Source organism: Ambystoma mexicanum, chromosome 5q, assembly GCF_040938575.1.
Source record: "Ambystoma mexicanum isolate Mex_15411 chromosome 5q, UKY_AmexF1_1, whole genome shotgun sequence".
NCBI classification, from domain to species: Eukaryota; Metazoa; Chordata; class Amphibia; order Caudata; family Ambystomatidae; genus Ambystoma; species Ambystoma mexicanum.
In genome coordinates, this window is record NC_090933.1 from 1,252,575,904 (window position 1) to 1,252,600,381 (window position 24,478).

The 24,478-nt window shown below is 44.0% G+C and overlaps 1 protein-coding gene across 1 annotated transcript in view; it reads left to right on the forward strand.

Moving 5' to 3' along the window:
• The window catches only part of LOC138497983 (1-phosphatidylinositol 4,5-bisphosphate phosphodiesterase gamma-1-like), a 738,955-nt gene that overhangs the window by 596,543 nt on the left and 117,934 nt on the right, over window positions 1-24,478 (forward strand). Inside the window, exons 20-23 of the mRNA XM_069621756.1 lie at window positions 4,272-4,455; window positions 10,039-10,116; window positions 16,969-17,072; window positions 19,424-19,520. Of these exons, the coding sequence (XP_069477857.1) occupies window positions 4,272-4,455; window positions 10,039-10,116; window positions 16,969-17,072; window positions 19,424-19,520 (463 nt within the window). The remainder of the gene's footprint in view (window positions 1-4,271; window positions 4,456-10,038; window positions 10,117-16,968; window positions 17,073-19,423; window positions 19,521-24,478) is intronic.

Sequence of the window (24,478 nt, forward strand, 5' to 3'; positions counted from 1 at the left end):
ACCTAATCTGGTGCCAACTTTGTCCCAGCCTTCCTTCCTTTTAACAATTTGAAAGGCGATACACCAGTTGCCACATTTGACATGGATTGATACGCCCACAGCATGTCACACAATGCTCTCTGCACTGACACGTGGTTAGTAATTGCACATTGAATACATCCTTTAACTGTTCTGTTTACTCTCTCCACTAAACCGTTAGCTTGGGGATGGTAAAGGGCAGCCCTCCAACTCTTGATTCCAAATTCATTAAGAAACATCTGCAGGTAAATTGAACCCCATTACATGTCACTAACGTCTCTGGGACTCCTTCTCTTCCAAACAGTTCTCGCAAATGCCTAATCACACATGACATTGTGGGTGGAGACATGAACTCACCTCAATTATTGAATATTGTAGTTCGGATTCCTGTAAAGTGCGTGATGTAAACGCTACAGTATGGCCGTGATGCTAGAACCTTATCTGTGCAGGATAGGTTACCGCTGCAAGGAACGCCCTGTATGAGAGAGAGGAACTTTAAACATATTCAGCTGCTGCCTAAAGATGAGGTAGAGAGAGCATCAGGTGAAAAAGTGTGGAGAATTTCTGGGATGGAATAGAAGAGCAAACTGTATACTGTAGCACGTGGGAAATGGTAGATTGATTAACGAATGGGGTACAAAGAGAAATGTATGCCCACTCACTGCCCCAATATCGTTAGGGCACCCATGTAATCTGCAGAAAATGTGCCTGAAAATGTTCAAACAATTACATTTTGTTTCCAGATTGTTGCAATGACAGTTGAATAGCAAAGGGAAAGTCCATATATACCCCACATCTAGTGGCAATAAAAGATTCCGCTTCACTGATGGTTCTAGTCTACGTAAGGGACTCGTCAATCTAGTCTGTCGCAGGTTTTCCACTGCTCAGCTTTTTATTCCATCTTTTACATCTGCTTTTATTATTGTTCTTTATTTGTTTATGATTCTAAAAGAATCTTTACAATACATTATAATACCTTGCTTTTAAAATGTTAACATATCATTTATACATACATTTAATTAATAAGTGTTTAACCTAACACTTGGTTAATACCAACTTAAAATCTTTTTATACATCATATTCGTATCAACATTAAAAATACAATCATTATGGTTTCCTAAACATATCGTGACAAGAGGACAGCTACATATTGGAATCATGTTAAATTATTCCTCACAGTCCTCTTCGGGTTGGGGGTTTCACTTTGTCAATAGTCAATCTCTTAGCAATATTGCGCCAAAGCCAGTACAGGCTGATATGGAGGCTTTCTAAGTCTGAGATGAGACAGTATATCCACAATTCGTCACTCTTTATGGACTTGTAGTTATGGACATATTTGCCCAGGATAGTCATGTACGTATTGCCCATAATTCAACATTCAGTGGATACATTTTGGGGTCTCAATAGCTCCCAGCATTTTACTCATACAACAGACTCTTTCTTCAGTAGGGATTTTTAGGTGCGCTCCCACAAAAACCAGCAGGGGTAACTGGTTAATGTGAACTCTCAAAATGAGGTTTCATACTGCCAGGGAAGGGCTTTGGCGCATATAAGGTTGCAAGCATAAATACCTATGCACCACTCTTGCCACATATACATAGGACTTTAGCTTCGATAACCGAGTATAATTACTGGTCCAGTCCCGCTGGGCCAGTTTGTTTCCAAACAGAGATCGTAGTGTTTTGTATTAAGTTCCCCATTCGAATTTAAGGTACCATCCTAAGTCCTTGTACAGGCCCTTAATCATAGTGGTGATTTCCTCATTGCCTGTTTTCCAATTCTTTATGCTATCTGCTTCCGCAAAGGCCAACAATTTACATCTAGGATTGGGGTTTGCCTTTAAATGCAATCCACTCTGGCGAGGGAGTAGTTGTCCCTGCAGTGATACCAAACCCAATTCTAATCTTACGTATTTTACTGAGGTGTTCTTCGCCAGCCACTAGGCTTTTTTTCCAGAAATAACCCTCTAGTAGATCAAGCCATCTTTCCCGAAATAGATTAAGGAAAAGCCTTACTGATAGGAGCAAGCAAGGGCAGTATAGTTCGGTGTAAAACCATCCAAACCAATGCAGTAAGAATCGTTAGACAGAAAGCCAGAAGGGAACACATCACAGCAGATGAGGACAGGATTACCTTTAAAACCATGACTATGGTACATCGCTGAATATTTGGACTAACACCTGCCTACCTGAAGGAACAGATCACCCTCTATACCCGGTCGATCTCTGAGATCAGAGGCACAAGGACAGATCGTATGCAAAAGAGCAAATGGAATAGAACGATCATTCCCCGTAAAAGTGGCTCCGACCAGGAACGGTTTACCGATTTCTTTAAGACTTTAAGACTAAAATGTGTGTACGTCCAGTGTCTAAATGTATGCGCCCCGATGCCCGCGGGCTTTCGACGCAATATAAATAAATATATAAATATCTTAAATCTGTCAGGCCATATAAGAGCATAGGACAAAAGCTTTGCTGATAGAGTGCCAATATACCCTCCAAGGAGTAGCCAGCAGTCTGGGGAGCAAATTTCTCTACCACGTTTGATAATCTGTGTCCCTTGGTCCTTTTTGCATCAATAATATGGTTATACGACTGATTTTGGCTCATATCAAGGCCCAGATAGGGGTATTTACTTACATATTCGATGGACCCAAACTCGTATTTATCTAATGTCAGTTTATCTTTTTTGCTGAGATCAGCTTAGCGTTGGTTTTTGGCATATTGACGGTCAGCTCATTTTTTGAGGCGAAATCAACTAGGATTTCGAACATAATCTTTATTCCACCTAATGTGACCGTTTTTATAACTTTACAAAGCAGTGTGAGCTCCTGATTTTTACAGTCAGGTCACCCTGGATCTTGACGATGCATCCATAGTAAAAGTCACCATTGAACATTGCCACTGTAAATAACTTGTATGATGTATGATGCAGCTCATCCCCATACACACACATGCATGCTTTGTAATTGCGTGCACTTACACACACACACACATACATGTGCACCTACACACATATGTATTGCATTAGATCACCTTCAAACATGCCCACATACAAACACTTCTTTTTCAAATGTAGCTTTAAATGCAGGGATTGTCTTTCTGACGCGGTAGCTGGAGGGAATGGATTGTCACTTTAACACCAGGGGCCTGCCCATCACACACACACCGAGTGGGCACACATTTAGGTGAGTGGTACGACTCCAGAAGAAACAAGCGGGTGCGCCAGGCAGGGCGCTCAGCGCTTGTATGCGCCAGTCACTCCTGGAAGTATATTTCCTAGAATATGGAAGTGGTTCTTGCTCAACCAAGAGCCTGCCCTCCACCACTTATTCCTCCCACTTCAAAAACATTTTTTTAATAGGAGTTATCATTACCCAATTTAAGGTACACAATTAATCCGAAAGGATGAATTGCCTGGTGGGATTTGAACATGGATCCTGTATGATGAAGGCAGAAGTGTCGTGAGCTATTTTATTGGCCAAATTAAGTACATAAGGTAAACATTACTATGCCATATACGTATTTGCAATACAATAGAAGGTCCCCTAACCTGCCCATTTTTTTCTCTTTCTCTTTCCTCCTACCAATTCCCTTCTTTTCATTGCTTCTCTTTCGCCCCTAGTGTCTGTCTGGTTTTATTTTACTTCGATTGTAAAATTTCAATAAAGTATGTTTAAAAAAAATAAAAGAAGGGTTTGAGGAGTGGAGCATGTTATTGAGACTCATTACGTGTTTGGCGGAAATTCTGTCGGAAATACTGCCAAACTCGGTTGCTGTATCCATGAATACCGGCACTTTTTTACCAGACCACCCGACTTAGAATGAGGCCCTTTGTGCCTCAGTATTGTCATTTGGAGCTCTGTACCGTTTTAAACGCCTAGCAATAATATTCATCAGTGTAGTTTGTCAAAGTTCAAAAGAGGTTTTAAACCCTATTAATGAAGTTATTAAAAGCAATAAATGAAATTGATGATAATATTTGTACTAATTAATCATCAGTTGTGGTTTAATTAGTGTTATATTTGTATAACTATTATCAGGTAATTCATTAAGGTAATACATTGACATAGTTAATGTTGTACTTGTGTGTGTGAGATAGCATTTCTCAATTCATGCTATTGCCATGGAGTGCCATCGTGCCTATGAATTGTGAGTTTTGGAGCCTTGTGGAATTAGATGTACATGTGCACATGAGTGTATATCGCTGCCTGAGGGTCTTGAGACTAAGTGGCTTCCTTTGCCTTGCCTCAGAGCGGAGGGCAAGATCAAGCACTGTCGGATACAGCAGGAGGGACGCCTCTTCATGCTGGGGAGCTCCGCTGAGTTCGAAAGCCTGGTGGACTTGGTGAACTACTACGAGAAGCACCCACTATACCGCAAAATGAAACTGCGCTATCCAATCAACGACGAGACGCTGGAAAGGATGGGTACCACGGTGAGTGTGTAACTCTCACTTTGTCGTGAGAGAGTCCTATGTACAATGATTGAGTAGTGCCAGGGTCTGACTGACGAAGGGAGCCAACAACCATGCAGAACTCAACCAGGCTATCAAGCATAGGCATCACAGAATAAGCATCACCTGGGCATTGCATTGGAAACACAGGGGCACCACGTAGGCAACGAATGGGCACGGCATAGGAATTTCACCACCTGGGCACTGCATGGGCATCACATGGGTACAACATGGACCACATAGGCAGTGGATGGGCACCACAAAGGCCTTGTACAAGCATGACATAAACATCACAGCAGCAACATATAGGTGAAAAACCTCCTTGTCAAATACCAGTCCTCCAGACATCTCCGCTCTTCAAACAGCGGACTGCTAATTACGCCACACCGCCATCGAAACAGGATAGGTGGAAGAGTCTTTTCATCGCTGGCTCCTGCCCTAAGGGACGCTCCCCCTATTTTGATTCGACAAACAGAAGACTGTCACCATAATCAGAAGCTGTTAAAAACCCACCCCTTTCCAATCTAATCTCAGTGCAGCTCTAGGTTGTCTGGCCCATTGCCAAGCAACCACTTGCGGCCTCCATACACTTTGAGTGAATCTAATGCAACATGTATAACATATTGGGCACCACATGGGTGCTGCATGAGCATGTTAGGTATTGCTTTAACATCATACAGGAACCAAAAGGTCCATCATTTAGATATCACATGGGCCCTCATATTGATATAACATGGACACTGCACGAGCATCACATGGGCATTGCCTGGGCATGATATGAGCATCACCTGGGCATCACATGTTGTGACTGAATGTGATCTAGTGTCAGTGTCGTTAGTTGCGGGCCTAATGCCACTTTCCAAAATCGCTTTGCTTCACTGCACCTTTTCTCTCATTACTAGGAGTGCTTAGGAATGGGCTTAGAAACCACCTACACTAACAGCTATATACAAATTGTACATTAACGTTTGTGTTTTGTGCGTGACACTGTCACAATGTCAAATGGTGTCGGAGTTCCTGTTACATGGAGCGTATTCAGACAGCTCAGTGAGTTGAGTGCTTGCATCAGACATCTTTGTTCACATTGACAGTCACAGGCAAAAAAGAAGTCTTGGAAGCAAGATGACGCGGAGCAACACAGGTTTGATCCCCAGCTCTGTGCTTAGAAAGCTTGAGGTATTAAGCGTGTTATAAATATCCAATTACAATTACGGCATGATAACCTGCACTGTGGGAATGTACCCATTCAGAGTCTGCAGCCACATGTTTTAGCTCACTGTACCTTTCATAAAGGAGGAAATCCATTTGCATATCAGTTTTTGTCCCGCCCACTTGAGCAGTCCAGCACCGAAATACTATGCAATCCTCCTTTGAACAAGAGTACCAACAGCAACCCCAGATACGTGTTTCGGCCTAGTCGGGGCTCATCAGTGAGGTGGAGCTGTGCCTCTCTGAGCACAGTGAGCAAGGGGTCCACGTCTGGATAACCCTAGGGAACCTAGGGTGACCAACCCGAAGTTCCTTTTACATTCAAAAAGAGGTCAGAGCACCCCTCTGCAAGAAAGAACACAGCATGATAACCTGTTCTGTGGGAAGGTACGAGCTCAGAGTCCTCATCCACATGTTTTAGCTCACTGTACCTTTCACAAAGGAGCAATACCCATTTGCATATCAGCCATAGGTTTGAAGTCTGCTAGGAGTACCACTCATTTAGGTAATCCTAACACCTATTATGGAAAGCGCTATGCAACAGTAAAAAGTGTGATAACAAGCGCTATATGAAACCCAAGCCATTATTGTTAACTATTTATTATTTTCTTTTCTAAACTAGTATAGCATTCACCTAGCCTAAATAAACAGCAGGGGTCTTCATAATACGATTTACACATATTACCCCTGAACATGTAATCAACTACAACAATTAAATGGACTGCTATACAATTATTCACTTTATGCGAAAGGTTTTTGTTTATAAATAATTTGCTGGCTTTGCCTCCACCATGTGTGCATACTGTTATATTGAAAGTCTTCCTTAAGTACTGTATTAAGTTACATCCTGCAAGCCCAGAACATACAAGCGAAAGAACCCACTGGTGCTCACCGCCCAGGCTACATCTTCTGACTGTCCCCAGGGGAACAGGCAGTAATCCCCCCAAAAAACGAATCCTAAAACAACAGGGCTGAAAACCCTGAATTTTATTAGTCGAATTTTTCGACTTTTATGTACTTTTTTCACAGAAAAATAGATGGGGGTGGGGTAATGGAATACATGAAGGTAGAGGAAAGGTGGGGGCGGCTGCAGGGGTCTCTCCCTGCATCTAAAATAAATAAAAGTGCAAAAAAACAAAAAGGAGTTTTGGAAATAAAAAAATAAAAAATCAGTGTTTTCGTCCTCGTTGTTTTGGATTCAGTATTTTAACGTAGAATCGAACAGGTGGGGCAGGGCATTCTACATTCCCACATACACATTCCACTCATGCCATCACCCACACTCAGCGTTCAGCACACAAGTGGTAGTGAATCGGACATAACACATATATTGCCCTTTCTGAAAAAGGGTGTCTTCTAATGGTGTCCGTGATCCCTCCTCTCTCCAATCTCAGAGACCAATGACCTGTCATTTCATAGGAACGCATCTCTGCTGAGAAGCCCCCGGCTCCTGCTCTGTCTGTATTCCTGCAAGGTCTCTATCGCGCCCCATCTTACTTTCCACTAGTCTCTATAGCCCTGCGCTGTCCTATAGCACCAGAGTAAATATGAGAGTCAAGCATAAGGGCACCCTTAAAGGGCCTGATTCTCAAATATCTGCACCGGAGCTAATCCGGAGTTGCCCGTGCGCATCTCACATGTGCACCTGCTGAATCACACCTGATTCACAGATCTGGATATTCTTGGAGCATGTCATAGATCTTCATCACATACAGGCCATCATCCTTTTGATCACCGGCAGCATCTCCATTGTCAAAAGTGAGCCTACATCCGTGGTACATGTCACCGTGTTACAGGGCGCCCTTTCTTCTGCTCCACTGGCCTCCAGCTCTAGCCGGCAGTAAGGCAATGCCAATATACTTCATGCCTCACCACCAACCAGTGTAGCAATTTCCTTAGCAAGTATCGCGCATGCAGTCATGTGTACGTCGCCCATTCTACTCCATGATGCTTTGGGAAGATCATCTCCTCTGATACAGCCCTAACTCACAGGTTAATCGCATTGGACACCAGAATCCATGGATTGATTGTAAAGAAATGTAAAGTCTTTGTATTTCATGCTACAGAATGTTCAGAACTTGGCATGCATAGAGAGACACTTGAATTCAGATCTTCTGGGGTGCCTTTGCATCTGCTGGTGAGACACTCTTAGGCTGTGTATGATTTTCCAATCAGTCAGACAGTTTCTCTGCTTGTGTTTTTCTTTTGTGCTCATTGGCCCCCAGTGGACTAGGGATTTCTACACTCAGTGCCATTTAGGTATTATCTGGATAGTGCTTCTCATGCAAGGCGCATGAATCATCTGACCGTGAAACTGCGTGCAACAAGGGGGTCATTATAACTCTGCCGGGGGTTGTGATTTGCCTCACACTTTGCTCAGGTGTGGAAGATGGGACAAAGATCGTCCGATGGTTCTATGATCTACCATCGGCATCCTTTATTTCTGACTGTTTTTTAATGAATAAGTTTCAGGTGTGGGAGCTGGGACAAAGATCGTCTGATGGCTCTGCGATCTACCATCGGCACCCTTTATTTCTGGCCCTTTTAAATGAATAAGGTTCAGGTGTGGGAGCTGAGACAAAGATCGTCCGATGGTTCTGCGATCTACCATCAGCACCCTTTATTTCCAACCGTTTTTTTATGAATAAGGTTCAGGTGTGGGACCTGGGACAAAGATCGTCCGATGGTTCTGCGATCTACCATTGGCCCCATTTATTTCCGACCGTTTTTATATGAATAAGGTTCAGGTGTGGGACCTGGGACAAAGATCATCCGATGGTTCTGCGATCTACCATCGGCCCCCTTTATTTCTGACTGTTTTTTAATGAATAAGGTTCAGGCGTGGGAGCTGGGACAAAGACCGTCCGATGGTTCTACGATCTACCATCGGCACCCTTTATTTCTGACCGTTTTTTAATGAAAACGGTTCACGTGTGGGACCTGGGACAAAGATCGTCCGAGGGATCTAGGATCTACCATCGGCACTCTTTATTTCTGACCATTTTTTAAATGAATACGTTTTTTTTTCTTGTACATTTTCTCTCCCCTCAAGGGGGTTATATTTGTATTTATTGGTATTTTTACTGAGCTTTACGCAAAAGCGCCCAGCACATTAATATCGGTACATCAGGTAGGGATAATGAGCAAGAACAATGTAAACCAATTAGATAGAAAGAAGATAAAGTTTAAGGTGAGAACAGAAGAGAGGGTAAGGAGAAAAACAATGAAGATTGAGCAGAAGCGCGTTCCACTGCAGTGGGGCCCACAAGGCAAAAGAATGGAATGGTGATTCGGCACACAGAGACTGAGAGACAGTAAGAAAAAACTGTGAGCCTGAGTGGAAAGGTCGAGGAGGAGAATAGAAAGACACAAGAGAAGACAGATATAGTGAAGAAAGTTCATAGAGAGATTTAAAGAGTAGACAAAGAAAATGAAGGCGAGAGTGAAAATTAAGCCAATGCAAGGAAGAAAGAGCCGGGGCAATAAAGTCAAGACATAGAGAATAGTAAACAAATAGACAAATTATAAATAGATTAGCGAGGAATTAAGTGTGAGACTGGAAGACCGAACGGAAGACAAGAACAGTAGAAAAGGTCAAAAAGGTTATTGAGGATAGTAGTAATTTAGAAGCATGAAAAGAAAGGGGCAAGCTCGCTGAATATTGAAGAGATGTAGAATACAGGAACGAGATATAGAAGAAATAGGATGTGTGTGAGTGAAGAGTCTAGATAGACTCCAAGATTTCGAGCCATAGGCGAAATTGGTAGCGAAGAAGGAGGAAAAGAAATAGAGGCAGGTGAAAGCGGAGACAGAACTGTGGACGATGGTAAGAAGAGGACCTACGTTCTAGAGGAATTTAGTGCTAGAAAGTGGTCAGCCGTCCATGATTGGATGGCCAGTAAGCAGGAGCTTAATTTCTCGTGGATCAGAGGTGAAAAAGACAGAAAAGGTTGAGTATCATCAGCATAAAAGTGGTGTGAAAGCCCAAAAGAATAAATAATTAAACAGGGTTCCTCCCTGAACATTCTCAGACGCTTGCATGATGTGCAGGGAGGGGGTCCGAGGGATTCGAAAAGTATTAATGGCAAACTCTGTTTGGGATTTTCATTTTTTCAAACAATTTCAGTGCAATATTCCCTTGAATACAAGACTATTTGCTCTGATTCCAGAATAGAGAAGGTAGCCAATGGGCTGCATCTTTTTCTGGTTAGGAAAGATGTGCTATTGAACTGCGAAGAGGATGTAGCTGGACCAGCTTGTGTCATATGCTCTACTTGCCTTCAGGAGAAAAACGCAGAGTCAATACTAAATTTACTGGTGTATTACAGTGCTGACTTGTTGAATCTTTCCACACAGGAGCTGGACTACGGAGCACTGTACGAGGTTCGGACGCCGCATTTCTACGTGGAGGCCAACAAGATGCCGACGGCGAGGGTAAGCAAGCAGCTCTCTGCAAGGTCTGTAACTTGCCCCACTGTAGTTCCATTTCATGTTGTCCTATCCACTCATTGCCAGCTCTCGTCAACAATGCAAGGCCACATTAAGGGGCTGATTCATGGAATTATTTGCGCCGAAAAACTGGGATTTGTGCGCCATTCTGCCCGCAAATCCCTGCTTAACAAATGGGGATTTGCGGGCAGAATGGTGCACAAATCCCCGTTTTTCAGCGCAAATAATTCCACAAATCAGCCCCTAAATCTCCAGATCCTCTTGTGCTTTGAGAAATGTGATAATGTAGCTACAGAGAAACCCACAACAGAGACTATCTTCTCTCCGCACGCTGTATTTTTATTAAATGTATTTATCCGGCAATATGAGCACGAAATATGTTGTCCATGGACAGTAGCAGGAATGGCCGTACATGAGATCTCAATAATTAACCCGGATAGGTGTGAAACATGTCTCCATCTCTTTCATAGCTGTATGGCAACAGTCTGAATCTGATGCCTGAACACTGATTTGTTTCTAAGATGTCTTCTTGCATATTTCACATGTTTCTTTCACTTTGGTCTTTGCTCATCTGTTACCTAAGGCTGCTTGCATTGGTTGATGAATGTCTTTGCCACAAGTATGCTAAGGCCCTCATTACAAGTGAACCGGTCCGGAAATAAAGGTGCTGGTAAAGAGTTACTGCCACCTTTTCCGGACTTTGAGTCTGCCGGTGGGGGCCACGCAGACCTCCCGGCAGGTTAGGTCAGGCCCCTACCGGCAGGCTTTTCACTGAAGCACCGGCAACGTTATTAACGGTGCCGGTGCTTCAAGTTTCCCATTCCCATGGAGTCCTATTGGACTGCATGGGAATGGGAGCTTACTGTACTGCCGCCGCCTGTGATATGCTGGTAGCACCGGGATCTCAGGCAGAGGTAGCAGTGTTACGGGGTTGCCCGGTAATCCGGCAGGTCCCGGCAGATTTTATCGGTAACCTCGTAATGAGGCCCTAAGTCTTTAAAGCTTGCCAACTTGCACTTTATGTCCCTGCAGCCTTTTCATGCAAATGGCATCTGCCCTCTCTAAACACATCATCTGACAAAGCTTCAATAACTTTAAAAGACGCAAAAGGTGACTCCTCTCTTCATGGTTGGTCCTTCACAACGTGAGGAGGCATTCGGAAGGCAAGAACTTGAATTCTGCAGGCACTCCTCTATCAGCCACACAAAGATTCCTGTCAATGCTTGAAGTGCAGCAACAGGCAGCCTTTGCGGTTGGTTTCAGAACTCTATCTAGAATGAGGAAGAAACAACAATATATTGATATATTTCCTAATGACCCCACTGAGAGGAGCACCTATTTTATATTCTCTGTTAAGAGCTTGCGTTGCGGCCTTCTACTCCATCATGATGACAAAAAGCTAATGTACAGATTTCAAGGATATGCATAAAATCAGGGTTCACTTCGCTGGGACCCTGGGTTTTCGATGGCCAACATCTAAGAGTGACTCCGAAAAGATGGGCAAAGAAGAAGGCCAGCTGAGAAGACCATTGGGCTATTATTGGGAAGGAACCAGGGTCCTCCCGCACCCCCAAGCGCTTAAGAGTTAGGTCTTTTAGGCGCTACAATGGATTAGGGAAGGAGGGGCATTGGGAAGGTTCACTTATGCAAATATAATCACATACACAAACATGGGCAGGTAGTGAAAAAGGGCAGTTATTGTTTAAATATAAAGCACAAGTAATAATAAGTTCGATAGATTTGTATTTGTACAATCTTAGTGCGGTAGATGCAAACTCTCTCCCAGAAAGAATGCAGTCTGTGCTAAAATTGGACTACAGACACTGCGGTGTTCGCAGCACACAAAGTGACTCTCCAGCTGCCGCTATCTGTCAAGAGCCCATGCAGGCTAAAATGGGACTTTACATGCTTGGTGCCCAAAATGCGGGATGGGACAGATTATAAAAATAAATGTGTAAAACTACAGGGCCCAGATAACATTAGCAGGAGGAGTGAAGTATGGATAGAATTAATGAAAATTTTGTACAAAAAATGTTTAGATTTTCCTTGGGCTAGGCCTCAAGGTTTGTAAAAGTCTGCAGGGCTGCAGTGTGTTTCTGTGTAAGGTAGCAACATGTAGAGCAGCATGTTCTGACAGGAAACGCTGACAATGAAGAAAGGAAGGCGTTGGAGCATCCCCTGTATGGAAGAAGCATGGATTTGGATAGAGCCATAGCCTGTATCCAGTGACCCCACTACAGGAAAACTGGAATATGTAAACTACTGCCTGCCACCAGTTTGGTAGGACAAAGGAATGGATGAGGGACAGTTCAGGGAGCAGAGTTCTTTGCTACCATCCTCATTTTCTGTAAGTTTAAACTTGTTATCCTTACAAGATAGACTCTTGGCCTTATTTCCCTAGAGGGGTGTATTTATTCTGGTGTGAGCATAATTAGGGACACCCTTATAATCAGGGACACCCTTACACTATCTGGGGAAGATGATGAGATGAGGTGAGCACATCATTGCTGACCAATGGTCATTTCTCATTAAATGCACAGTACTGCAAGCAGGAGCACCATATGGTCTTCTGTAAAGAGATGCAATGCAGTGGACAGGTTAAACCATATTCTGCTTACAGTCAACAGACGCTGGGTGGATGGTCACCGCTGATCGTTAGCTGATGCCCCTTTTGTAGCGCTATGAAGGTTCTTGTAAAGGCTATATCTTGTCCATGCCATAATGTCAAGCAATGCCCAGCTTAAGACAATCTTACTCTCCTTCATATATCGCATGGGCACGGCGAGTGCCATCAGGACCTATACATTCTTTTGGCTAAAAATCCTTCTATTTGAGTCCCTGCACTTTTCTTGATTTTGTTTGAAAACCATCTCACCCACCCGATTTCAAACCCGTGGTTCTTTTTGGAGTTGAATCTACTGGTTTTGAAGAATTCTATTGCGTTAGGATAAACTGAATGCTCTGAATGCATTTGAGGCAACTCTCCATCTTGGATTCACGATTCTTTATTGTCAACAAAAGGCAGCAGGTCAGAGGGGCTCCTACTTCACACACTCTTGGGTGTAATTAATAAACTGCTCGTTCTTTCTGTTCCATCTCTACGTATATGGCAATCTATGTCGAAATCAGTAAACGCCAGTGCCTTCCTTGCACCACTCCATGATATGATATGATAGATTATTTATAATGCGCTTAATACCCAGAGGTTTGTAAGCACGGACCCAGGGATCGAACCTGTGTTGCTCCGTATCCTCTTGCTTCCAAGGCGAGCACGTTGCACCTGAGCTAACCTCCCGAGACATCACCAGTGCACCACTCTATCTGTTTGCAGCAAGCTAGTTGAAAATAAGACATTGGTGCCAGAGCCTGCAATCTTTCATTCTAAGCTAGTTCCAGAAAAGATCACCTCTCCTAAAGAAGACCCGCCTTGCAGCCTCAAACTTTCCCACTCTTGCAGCCACTACTTACATTTGTTTTTTACGTGCAACCCCCAAGGAGTGGAGGCTAATGCTGAGGAGCTGATGTGATCACAGTGTGCTATCTGGGTCTGTAATCAACCTTATCACTCAGTGATAGGCATTCTGTTTGTTCTCTATCCTGGGAACTTAGATGGATTCACATGCTTCAATTATCCCATGAGAGTCACAGGGACCATCTCGGAACACTGTGAGCTTTTGAGTCTCATTGGGACCAGGCATTTTCTCGTGGGGAGTAGTGATGTTGAAAGCTCCCAGAATCTTTTAGCAACTGACCTCATGCTAATATATGTTTTGCACCATCACATGAGGCTACTTTGTCACAAGGACCTTCCTGTGTGTCCTGTTTTGACATTGTTGGGGTAAACTTAAAGCCAGTTATTTTTTAATTGTACACACCTCTACATCTTCTGCTCCCGCTCACCACGTCCTGTTATCCTTAGAGGTTTCTTATCTTTGTTTTTTATGCTTGTATTTATTTGCTTTAATCTATTTTCTGAAAGTGGGGAAGCTACTCATTTTATGAATAATTTAGGGAAGCCATGACTGCAGAGTACACTGGTATGATGGCTGCATGTATGATTTGTTGCCAAACTAGGTTCTCCAGTTGAAGGTCAGACCTCTTAAGGAACCGGATGCTAAAGTTCTGACCTTGATGATGGCGAGAACAGGGAGGTTATCTATATCTCTATAGTTTCCAAGCGAGCTTAGACATCATTAGCAAACTGTGGGAACGGCACTTCTTCCCAAACACAATCCCATGTTTTCACTGCCTCGGGGCAGGCTGACATCCCTCTTACTAATAGTTTGTGAGGGCCTGGGTGGGGAGCAGTAGATTGTCTGGGTATCATGAATGGAATCAATTGAGCTTATACTGTAGGCGGCAGGTGAGACTACCTTTAAACACTTCCGCAGGACACCGCTAAGAGTGTGAACACGGGTTCAGTCAGGTCTCTGATCAAGTGTGGATTGTATTCACTCGACAACATCAAAATCAAATACTACACGTGAAGATGAAATCAGTCACAATGCCAAGTCTCTAGGATTTAGAGTTCCAAAGACAAAGGAGTTGAACAGTACAATTTAAAATCTTGTTGATTAGCAAAGGCCATACTCTTTCATCACTGGAATACTGGAAGGGCACTGGAGATGCCACAGGAATGAAAGGCAAACCAGACCTTGGGGTAATATGACCAGTCAGTGGTTGGTCTATAGTATCCCTGAGCGCCTTGATACCTTCCTGGAGACAGCTCTGCTCCAAGGAAACACTGTGTTTTCTGTGTTTGGTTTGTCAGTCTAAGCGATCTTGAGCGTGGGTCCCATTTTATTCTGTGTGTCGTGAGAGTCGCAAGCTGTGGAACTCTTGTCATTTATGTAGGAGGGCTGCGCATGACTGATGTCTCTGTATGCGACGTAGCCAATCTTGGTAGCACATTCAGCTCAAGATTGGCACAATCTGATCCACATTTTTCCCACCGGAGTACATGCTGCGGTAGGTAGCATTGCTTTAATTGGTACAATGGAGAATTTAGGGAGGCCAGCAAGGATGACATTGCCAGAGCCTGTGTGCAAATTCTTGTCCCTGTGCAGAATTCTTCAGGAGGGATAACAGGGCTGGCATTAATAGAGCGCCTTATGATGGATAATAACAAAATTTGGTTGCATCGAGATGCTCTTGTCATTCTGAATATATAATAACACAATGATCAGGGTGACTGAAATCACATACATTTATCATATTACCCCTACGTGAAGAAAAAACATTATTCCGAAGTGCTGTGTAGGTCAAAAGACAGCATTTTTCCCCAAAGCTTTTGATGCATAAAAGTGTATAATCTTCAGATCAGTTTTTTAACAGCAGGACACACATCATTTACAAAATTATGTACATAATACACAACAGTTCAATCCAGTCATGTGGATTGGAGTTTAAAATCGGTGAACATGTATGGTCCCTTAGCACATCTAGGGAATTCAATCTACAAATAACATGTATATCAAATACATCACAGTGCACAAATTGACAGTGTTAATAATACAAACTGGTGACAAGAAATAGGTAGTCGACACTACTGTGTTTTGGCCAAAATCATCAACCGTTCAATAGAGCTGGCAAGTTGTTGGCCTTCATCAGGACGGAAAAAATCAAGTTGACTCAGAGGTGTCCTACTGTTCTTGTGTAGTCATTATTGCTACGGTATATGCTGGTAGCATTTCCCCTGTGTAGAATCCAGGAGATTGTGGCCACAGGTTTATATGGTATTTCTTGTATGCCCGAATGCCAGTCCAGGTTGTTCCCTGGGCTTGAGATATTGAAATCCTAATGATGGACGCCTGGATCGATGTCCTCAGTGTAGTTTTTTCCACGAGGTGTGTTTCCAATACTCTGGGAACTGGTAATGAAAAAATTAATCAGCGAGACGCTCCCTCTCAGTGAAGCGCGAGATGCTGCAGCGGTGTGCCTGGTCATCGATACCGTGCATCGCTGACCAGGCACACCGCTGCAGCGTCTCGCCGATTGATTTTTCCATTACCAGTTCCCAGAGTAGCCATCCCTGAAATTCCACCTCCAGTTCAGAACCACACAACAAAACACTATTAGTGTGCAGCCATTAAATGAAACACTTGCATATTGTCCTCCTTATGAAAGCTTGGTGCGGTTGTGCCAAAGCAATCATGGGAATGTGAGAAATTGAGTTTTTAGAAAGGCACATTTCAATATGTGGGTACATTTCTATACAAGATAAGTAGGTGAAGACATGAGTGGCCAACATGTAGATAGTTGTAAGGTCAGAGATTTAAAATAAGGTTGCAAGAGGGTCACATTATGTCAGCCCTGGGAGTGATCCGTCTGAGATAATTATCAATCAATCTCGCTTAGTGATGCTGAAGTGGGGATGCTGCACGGTGGGTGTAGGGGAAGAATTCACTAGGGCAATTGAACTTCAAAGGTGACACATCACTGCTGTCCCATTGTTATTTATTGTAATCTTTAGAAGAAAGTGTGTACTGTTGCCAGGAAGAATTAGAAACCAAGATTGGAGACCAAGATCAGGGCTGGATTGGAAACGGACTCCAGTGATGAGGGGGTTATACTACCGATATTGGCCTCAGATTTATTCTAGGATAAGGGTTACAAGGGCCCTAGTGTAAAATAGTGTGAGAAGCTCCATTGCTTTGATTTATCACCTTCAGCCCCCTCTACCCCCTCTGGGTTTCTACCTTATCCTCAGCCTGCCTGTCTTCTATGTAGAATCTCTTTTTACGGCCAAGTAAGCCTTGCACTCCTGTCCCTTCTTTGACATCCTCTCTGAGCGCCGGTTGCAAAGGCTATCTAACGCTTCATCTGTTCTTTCCCCAGTGCACGGTGAAGGCGCTTTATGACTACAAAGCACAGCGGGAGGACGAGCTATCGTTCTGCAAGCAGGCGATCATCCACAACGTGGACAAGCAGGATGGAGGCTGGTGAGACCACTGCTGCGTCCCCTTTTTTCCAGAGGGTTAATGGCTGACCAGTAATGGAGGGGGTCTTCATATGGGTACTGTGAAACATTGAGTTGTAATCAGGGCGCCTTAACTTGAATTACTTGCATGTATTAATCCTGTAACTGCCCCTCAATCCAATTCTAATGGCAAATGTAAGACTTGATAACATGCAATGGCTGCGAACCAATCCAGCCATTCCAACCCAAAACCAAAAACCCCATTTATCTCCATCTATAGCAAAGAAACTGAAGGCTGTCAAGATCCATGAACTGATCCAGTCATTGCACCCCCAACCTGCCATGGACCTATCAGAACCTACCATGTAGATGGTCTCATCTCCAGCTCTTCCCTCGAGGCATCACTGCTTTCAAAATGTCTCTGCACTCGTGTCTGGCAATGCTTCTGCTCATGACAGTCTCTACTGGAGACCGTCCAGTGGATCCACAACCTTTCATTAAGCCTCACAATAGGATCCCTTCTCCTAGTGCCTCTGGCTAGTCCCATATTGCAGTCCTGTCTCCCTCCTCTCCTGCCAGGTGTACGCGTCTAGTGTCCTCAACGCTAGCTTTGTGGAGTGTGTCTGCAGACCCTGAGGTTAGGCGGTAACTCAGTTCCCGCCCACAATTAAAGCTCTCTGAGATCCTATGTACCCACAACACTGAAACAATCAGTAACAATTCATTTCCAATTCGTATTTATCACATTGCATATTGGGAACACCTATTACACACTATTCATGGCATTACAGGATATGGTTCTTTGGAATGCCCTCATATGGATTATTCATGACATGGAATTTAGAAATCCCTGGACACTGACGTCTGATGACATGACATTACATTTTTGAAGCCCAGGGTACAGTCCATTCATAACATGGCATGACATTGCATTGTGGGAGTTCTCGGTATGAAGTATTCATGAGGTGGCATGGCGTAGTATTTTGGGAGCATGGTATTTTGGATGCTCTGGGTGGAGTCTATTCATACCATTTTGAAATCTCCTTCATGGCATTGCATGGCATAGCTTTTTTGAAGCCCTGGCTATAGATTAAACGTGACGTGGCATTTTGGAATGCCTGCCAACAGTGTATTTGTGGCAGCATGACGTGCCATTTTGGGTGCTCTGGGTACAATATGTTCGTTATATGGCTTAACTTGGAATTTTGCACGACAAAGGTGCAGACTGTGTTGGACACAACATGACGTAGCATTTGTGGAGTCCTCTGTGCAAACTACTTATGACATGGCATGGCATTTTGGTGGCCCCGGGCGAAGGCTGTTTGTGACATGGCATTTTGAGAATCCTTGGTATGGACCTTTCATGGCATGGCATTTTATAGGATTTGGATACAAGTCTATCCGTGAGATTGCTTTTTGGAAGCCTTCGGGCACACTCTATTCATGACATGACATGGCATTGTTGGAGTCCATGGTGCAAATTATTAGTGGCATGGCACTTTGGAAGCCCTGTGTTGTATTCAATGCACCCATTGATGACACTTGAGCCCGGTCTCAATGTAGGTTGATGTATCATTCTTCGTAGATGGTCAGGTCATCGGATTAGCACATTACCCTGCTTTGTAAGTAATGTATCACACTTTATGATTCTCTGTAACTAAGCTTTGCATTGTCTTGTAACTGCTGCGCCCGGATACCCTTGGGTCTGGCACGCATTATAAATAATAAAACAAACAAACAAACATTTGCGGTAGCTATCAAGAGAACCTTGTTGGAGCAACCACCAGTTCACCCATCCTCTCTCCGTCTAAGGTCTCACTGGTCACTCAGAACATTCTCTCATCTCTGATACCAGGGTCCCACCTGTGACATCACTCAATGGATGATCACAGTATCCAGACAGAGATGCTGAGAGTTTGATGTAACACCCTGGTTACTTGGCGCTGCATAACATGGCATTTTGCAATCCTTGGGCACAAACATTTCATGGCGGTACAAACTGCTCATTGCATTTTAGAAAGTCTTGGATGCAGACCTGACTGCTCATGCCATAAAATGTTCTAAACATTAATTACAAATGACCCTGTACATAATGGGACAATTTGAAAGCTGAGGATGGGGAGCACTTTAGCCATGTTAAGATGCATAAATCCATGTACATATGCATGCTGTATAGCAAGGAAAGGAAGCTGGTTTGATCACCTGTGTGATTTTCTTGTATGTCAATCCATCGCTTGCTCTGTGCCATTCCGCTTGCCTGGCATCTAACACTTCCTCCCGGTTCCACTGACCCCCCTGGCATTCCATGTCGTGTTGTGTGTCCATATTTTCACCCAAGTCAGCCTGCTTGCCTTGTTCCCCTTATACTTCTAGGTGGCGTGGAGACTACGGCGGCAAAAAGCAACTCTGGTTTCCCGCCAATTACGTGGAGGAGATCACCTGCGCACTGCTGCGGGAACAAGATGAGGCCGTGAGTTACACATCCGCTGTTCATTCCCCAGAATGCTTCACTTCCGCAGGCCTTCCAATCTGAAACGTCATGGCATGCTTAATGGAGTCCCTAGATGTTGGCTGGGCACCTAAAAAGTCAATCACCAAACTTTAAACAGCAAAAGTACGGAAAGTAGCCACCCACTTTCCATGCTGTAGTTGAAAAAGTCTTAGTTGCACCTTAGAAGCGCTATTGGGGCCTCACTCGTCCCATGTGATGAACTGCACTGTTGCTTCTTGTTCCACTTACTCTCCCAAACCCCACCACCTCAAAAAACATAAGCAAACCACACACACACACATTCTGACGAACCACTCACCCACTGTACGAGTTCAATGGATGTTTTCCTGGAATTACCGCGTGCAGTAATTACGGTTACTGCACACAGTTATTCCAGGAATCTGCCCTCTTATAAGAAAAGCACAGATTGGTGGTGACAGGGGCAGATTTACAGAAATGCTGTGCTGGGGTGAATTTACCAACACCCTCTGGAGATCTATCCGGAGTGGGCAAACAGGGGGCCCACTAAATTAGACCAAAGCTCTCTAAGTTGACGCAGCAGAGCAGTCAGACGTCCTTCCTACGAGGGGTGGGCTCGAGGCAAAGTACAATTAATCGCAGACAAAAAGACACCAGTACACCATGCATAATACACTGTAGAAATATATATGCATTTATAGTATTGCACCATCATTACAAACACAGTCAAATAAATATATAGAAGCTTACACCACAATGCAGTACTATGTTAGAAAGCAACAGTAAATTGGTGTGCCATTGCTTCTGATTCACTAGAGGACATGGAATACAGGAGGCTTACCTACAGGTGAGTACTAGGTCATTATAAGTCCTAAAATTGAACGAGAGACAACATGGGTTAGAACATATAAAGAAACCGGTCCAAAGAGCCAAAACAATAGGCCCTATATACTGTCGTAAAATTAGAATTACAGTACTGGCTCCGAATAGATCTCAATTCACCGTTAGAAAGAAGCAGAAACAATGTAACCATATTCGGTTACTGTAACACTATTACTGCCTAGGCTCGGAGGGAACGGCAATGATTTGTTGTACCTTTAATAAAGCATTAGTACCTTCTACATCGAGTCAGTCTTTGGGGCTCATTATACAAGTTTGTCGGGATCTACGGGCAAATTGCCCCTACCATTTCCGCCGCCTGATATCCCGGTATTCCAGGTGGCCGAAACGCAGGTAAATTCCATTCCATGAAGTCCGATAGGACTCCATGTGAGGGAATTGCGGCAATTAGCGGCACCGGTGCCGGTAATTGCAGCATTTATTTGCGAGCGGGGCCTGATTTACCAGCAGCTCAGGCCTGGAGATAAATCTGTGCTCCCGCCATCAAACTTGTGTCTTGCCAGTATGGAAAAATTGCAGGTGCAAGAATTACCAGCAAATTTTCCAGACCGGCAAAACTGCTGTCTTAAACTTTCTAGGGTCCTATGGGGGATCCTGGGGAAAAATGGTTCAGATCAATAGGTCCCTTTGAAGCAGATTAAAGACTTTCCAAAAGTTCTACCATTGTTAAAACTGGGGCCAAATCCCATAGGCCTGCCCTGGTTACAGTAGAAAGCGAGGTACGTTGTCTTAGAGGAGTGTGATGGGAAGAGGGAAGTCCAAAGAGCAGGACAGAGCAGAAGTCAAGATGAGAAAAGATAGAAGTGATAAGAAGTTTAGCAGCATGAAAGGAGAGATAAGGGCATATTTTGCAGACCTTAAAAAGAAGAAAGCGGCTGGTGCAGGCAGTTAGAGATATATGAGAGGCAAAGGTTAGGGATGGGTAACGATAACACTGAGGTTGCGGGTGAAGGGAGAAAAAGGAAGGACCGACTGGGGGAAGAGGAGACTCGGAGGGAGGAGATGGAAGGGGAGTGGGAATGAAGTGGAAGTGCATCCAGTCTTGGACAACAGAAAGGCAGGATGATACAGAGTCATGAAGAGAGTCAGAGAACGTGGAAAAGGAGAAAAATATCTGTGAATCGTCCGCATAGAAATGAGGAGAAAGATTGAATGATTCAATAATAGAAAATAGAAGTATAGTATAAATAGAAAAATGTAAGGGCCCCAACACTGAGCCTTGGGGGACACCCGTATTGAAGAGGTTGGGGAGGAGAAGTATGCCCAGCTCATGATACAGAGAAAGAAGGGTCTGAGAGTTCGGAACAGAGCCATTTAATGCTAGAAGTAGAGAGACCGGGTGCAGAAAGGGAAGCGAGCAGAATGGGATGATCATCCCTGTCCAAACTACTGCTAGATCAAGCAGGAGGAGAATAGAAGTCGATTTACTGGGTCAGGCCCAAAGGAGAGAGTTGGTGACGTGGAGAAGAGCAGGTTCTGTGGAGTGAGCAGAGCGGAAACCAGATTGGGTCCAAGAAAGCAGAGAGTGGAGATCAAAATGTGAAGAGATCTTAGAATAAACAACCCTTTCAAGAACTTTTGAAAGAAATAGGATGATAATTATGTAAAAAAGGAGGGTTAAGAGAAGGCTTTTTCAGGATAGGAATAATTAAAGCATGCAGAACCCTGTGTCCTGGGATGATCTCTGTTTAGGATTTGAGGCTACTGTTCATCCTTCCTGGGCCTCCACGGTCCTCCTGCTCGTTTCACTCGTGTGCTGAGTCATGCCTTCTCTGCTGTGATCACCTCAAGGACTTTTACCACCAGCATCCCGGTTTACCGCTGTCATGGTCTCACCTTACTGTAGATCGCCGCTCTCACCTGGAAGGGTGTTAAGACACCAACTACCCCACCAGAAGCTCTTCAGGGCTGTCCTGTGTCACCCCCACTGCAGTCTTCACCAAGGAGCCATTCTCTGTGGCTGGACACCCTATCTTTGTTCCTCGAGCCACTGGAACCTGCTTTGTTGGGTTCTCTTGCCTTTTCAGAGTCTTTCTCGCCACTGCTTTTGCTTCTGGCTTGAGGGGTTCACTCCTAGAAAGGCCCTTTGTTCTTTCCTGCTGTTGGAGTCCTTGTTGACCAGGGGATCAAGTTCCTGGGAGTTCGTATCCTGTAAACAGCACCTGGAAAAGAAGCTTTGTACTTACCAGGTTTAGGCTTCCTGAAACTGATTTTCTAGGAACAAACACAGGGACTACGTACCTCTGAGCCCTGGGGTGCTGGGTAATTCACGACCCTTATCCTCAGGGGCGCTCGTGGTACGTGGTCGAGATTATCTGCAGGTGGGTGTCAAGCACATTTTCCCATTAGTTTCTATTGGAGCTTTTCCTGCTGTGTGGCATCTTCTTCTGGGGACTGTGGTTCTCAAATCGACGTCTGGAACTCTTCATTTGGGGTCTCCTCTGTCTCCTCTGTCTCCTTCTTTGCCGCCAAATCAACCCGCGTGCAGTAGAACTGGGTTTTCCCATTACATGTGAAATGCCTATTGGCCTTGTCCTGTTGGTTTTTATGTGGCATGTTCTACTCACCTGAAATTCTGCAAACTGACTTTGGGAGTACTTACCTGCTCCAGGGAGTTATAGGCCAAAGATTGGAATTGCGTCTCTCATCTGTAATTTTGAATGTATTTTTAAAATCATCTTTCCCACTTCGGCCAGTGTGAATCCCTGTCTACACTGTAACTGTTTCTGGTGACATTCCAACTAATTCTCCCGGAAAAGTAATGATTTGGTGCTCTAAGCTAAAACGCGTCTTGTGCTTTCGTGGCCTCTGGCTGTGTTCTAGTAATGTATTCCCCTCTAGAATGGACTGTGATATGTGCATTTGTATTTTTCAAATACTACATCCTAGGGGTTTAGAAATCCTGTGACTTTGTTACTGTTGGCATTCGGATCCTGTGTGTCCAATAGAACAGCGTGGTTTAATCAGTCAGTCAAGCTAGCTGTTATTCAGTAAAACATTTTGAAGCATAAAATTCATATAAAACACTGAATTCCGAAACATAGATTTTTTAAATTAAAATGATGCTAATAGCTCAACACATAACTGGAGCCAAAAGCATGTTGCGAACAGTGATGAAAACAATGTATACAAACATTTCCAAGATTTAAATACTAAATTCATTTAAAAAAACACCTATTTAGGATGATAAAAAGAATAAGTCCATAAAATCCAGTGTCTGAACACATTCCTTTGAGGAGAGCATTTCTTGCTGCCTCAGTAGCTGGATCACATTTAGAAAGTCTACTACTAAATCCAGCTAAGGAATCCTTACCCACAACCTGTTAACAGTACCCTCGTTCTTAGCAAGGTTAGCCCTATTCTTATTGTAACAGATGCTACATACATAAAAGTTACAGCAACTCATTGTTTAATCTGTAGAAGAGATACTTTCCAAAGCCTTCCTTCTTTGAAGCCATGTATCTTGCTACTGCAAAGGGAACTTGACGAGATATCAGGTAATAATTTCCCCATACATAGTGTCGCCGGAAAAAGCCATTGGCGACATTATATATGGTGACATTATGTATGGGGACGGGTTTCAGGGATGTCCCCTGCTCCCCTTGCAGGGAAATTATTACATGGAGCCCTTGATGACACATGGACTGTATTAAATACATCATGGCTTCTCTTACAGAACGAATCCCTGCTTCCTTCAATATCGGTTTCAGATCAGAGGCGTTGACAGGGTAGGGCCTGAGAGGGCATGGCCCGCGCACAATCTTCAAATGCCCACTCAGCAGTGCTTTGTGGGCATTTACAGATGTTAATGTTACTGCGGTGGGCCCAACTAAATTAGCTTCAGGCCTCACTTGTTAGACAATCCTGGCTACGCCTCTGGTTCAGATAAGTACGCTCTAGGTTCAGGGTGGTGGGACAAATTAACATGTAATGTATTGACGTTTCAATTGCTGTCTTACACATGGGGCACAGTTCTGACCCCATATCAGAGCATGACCTGGTAAAGCACACTGTTTGTAGTATCCCGAACCTCAGGCGAACACACAGGGATCCTTCAT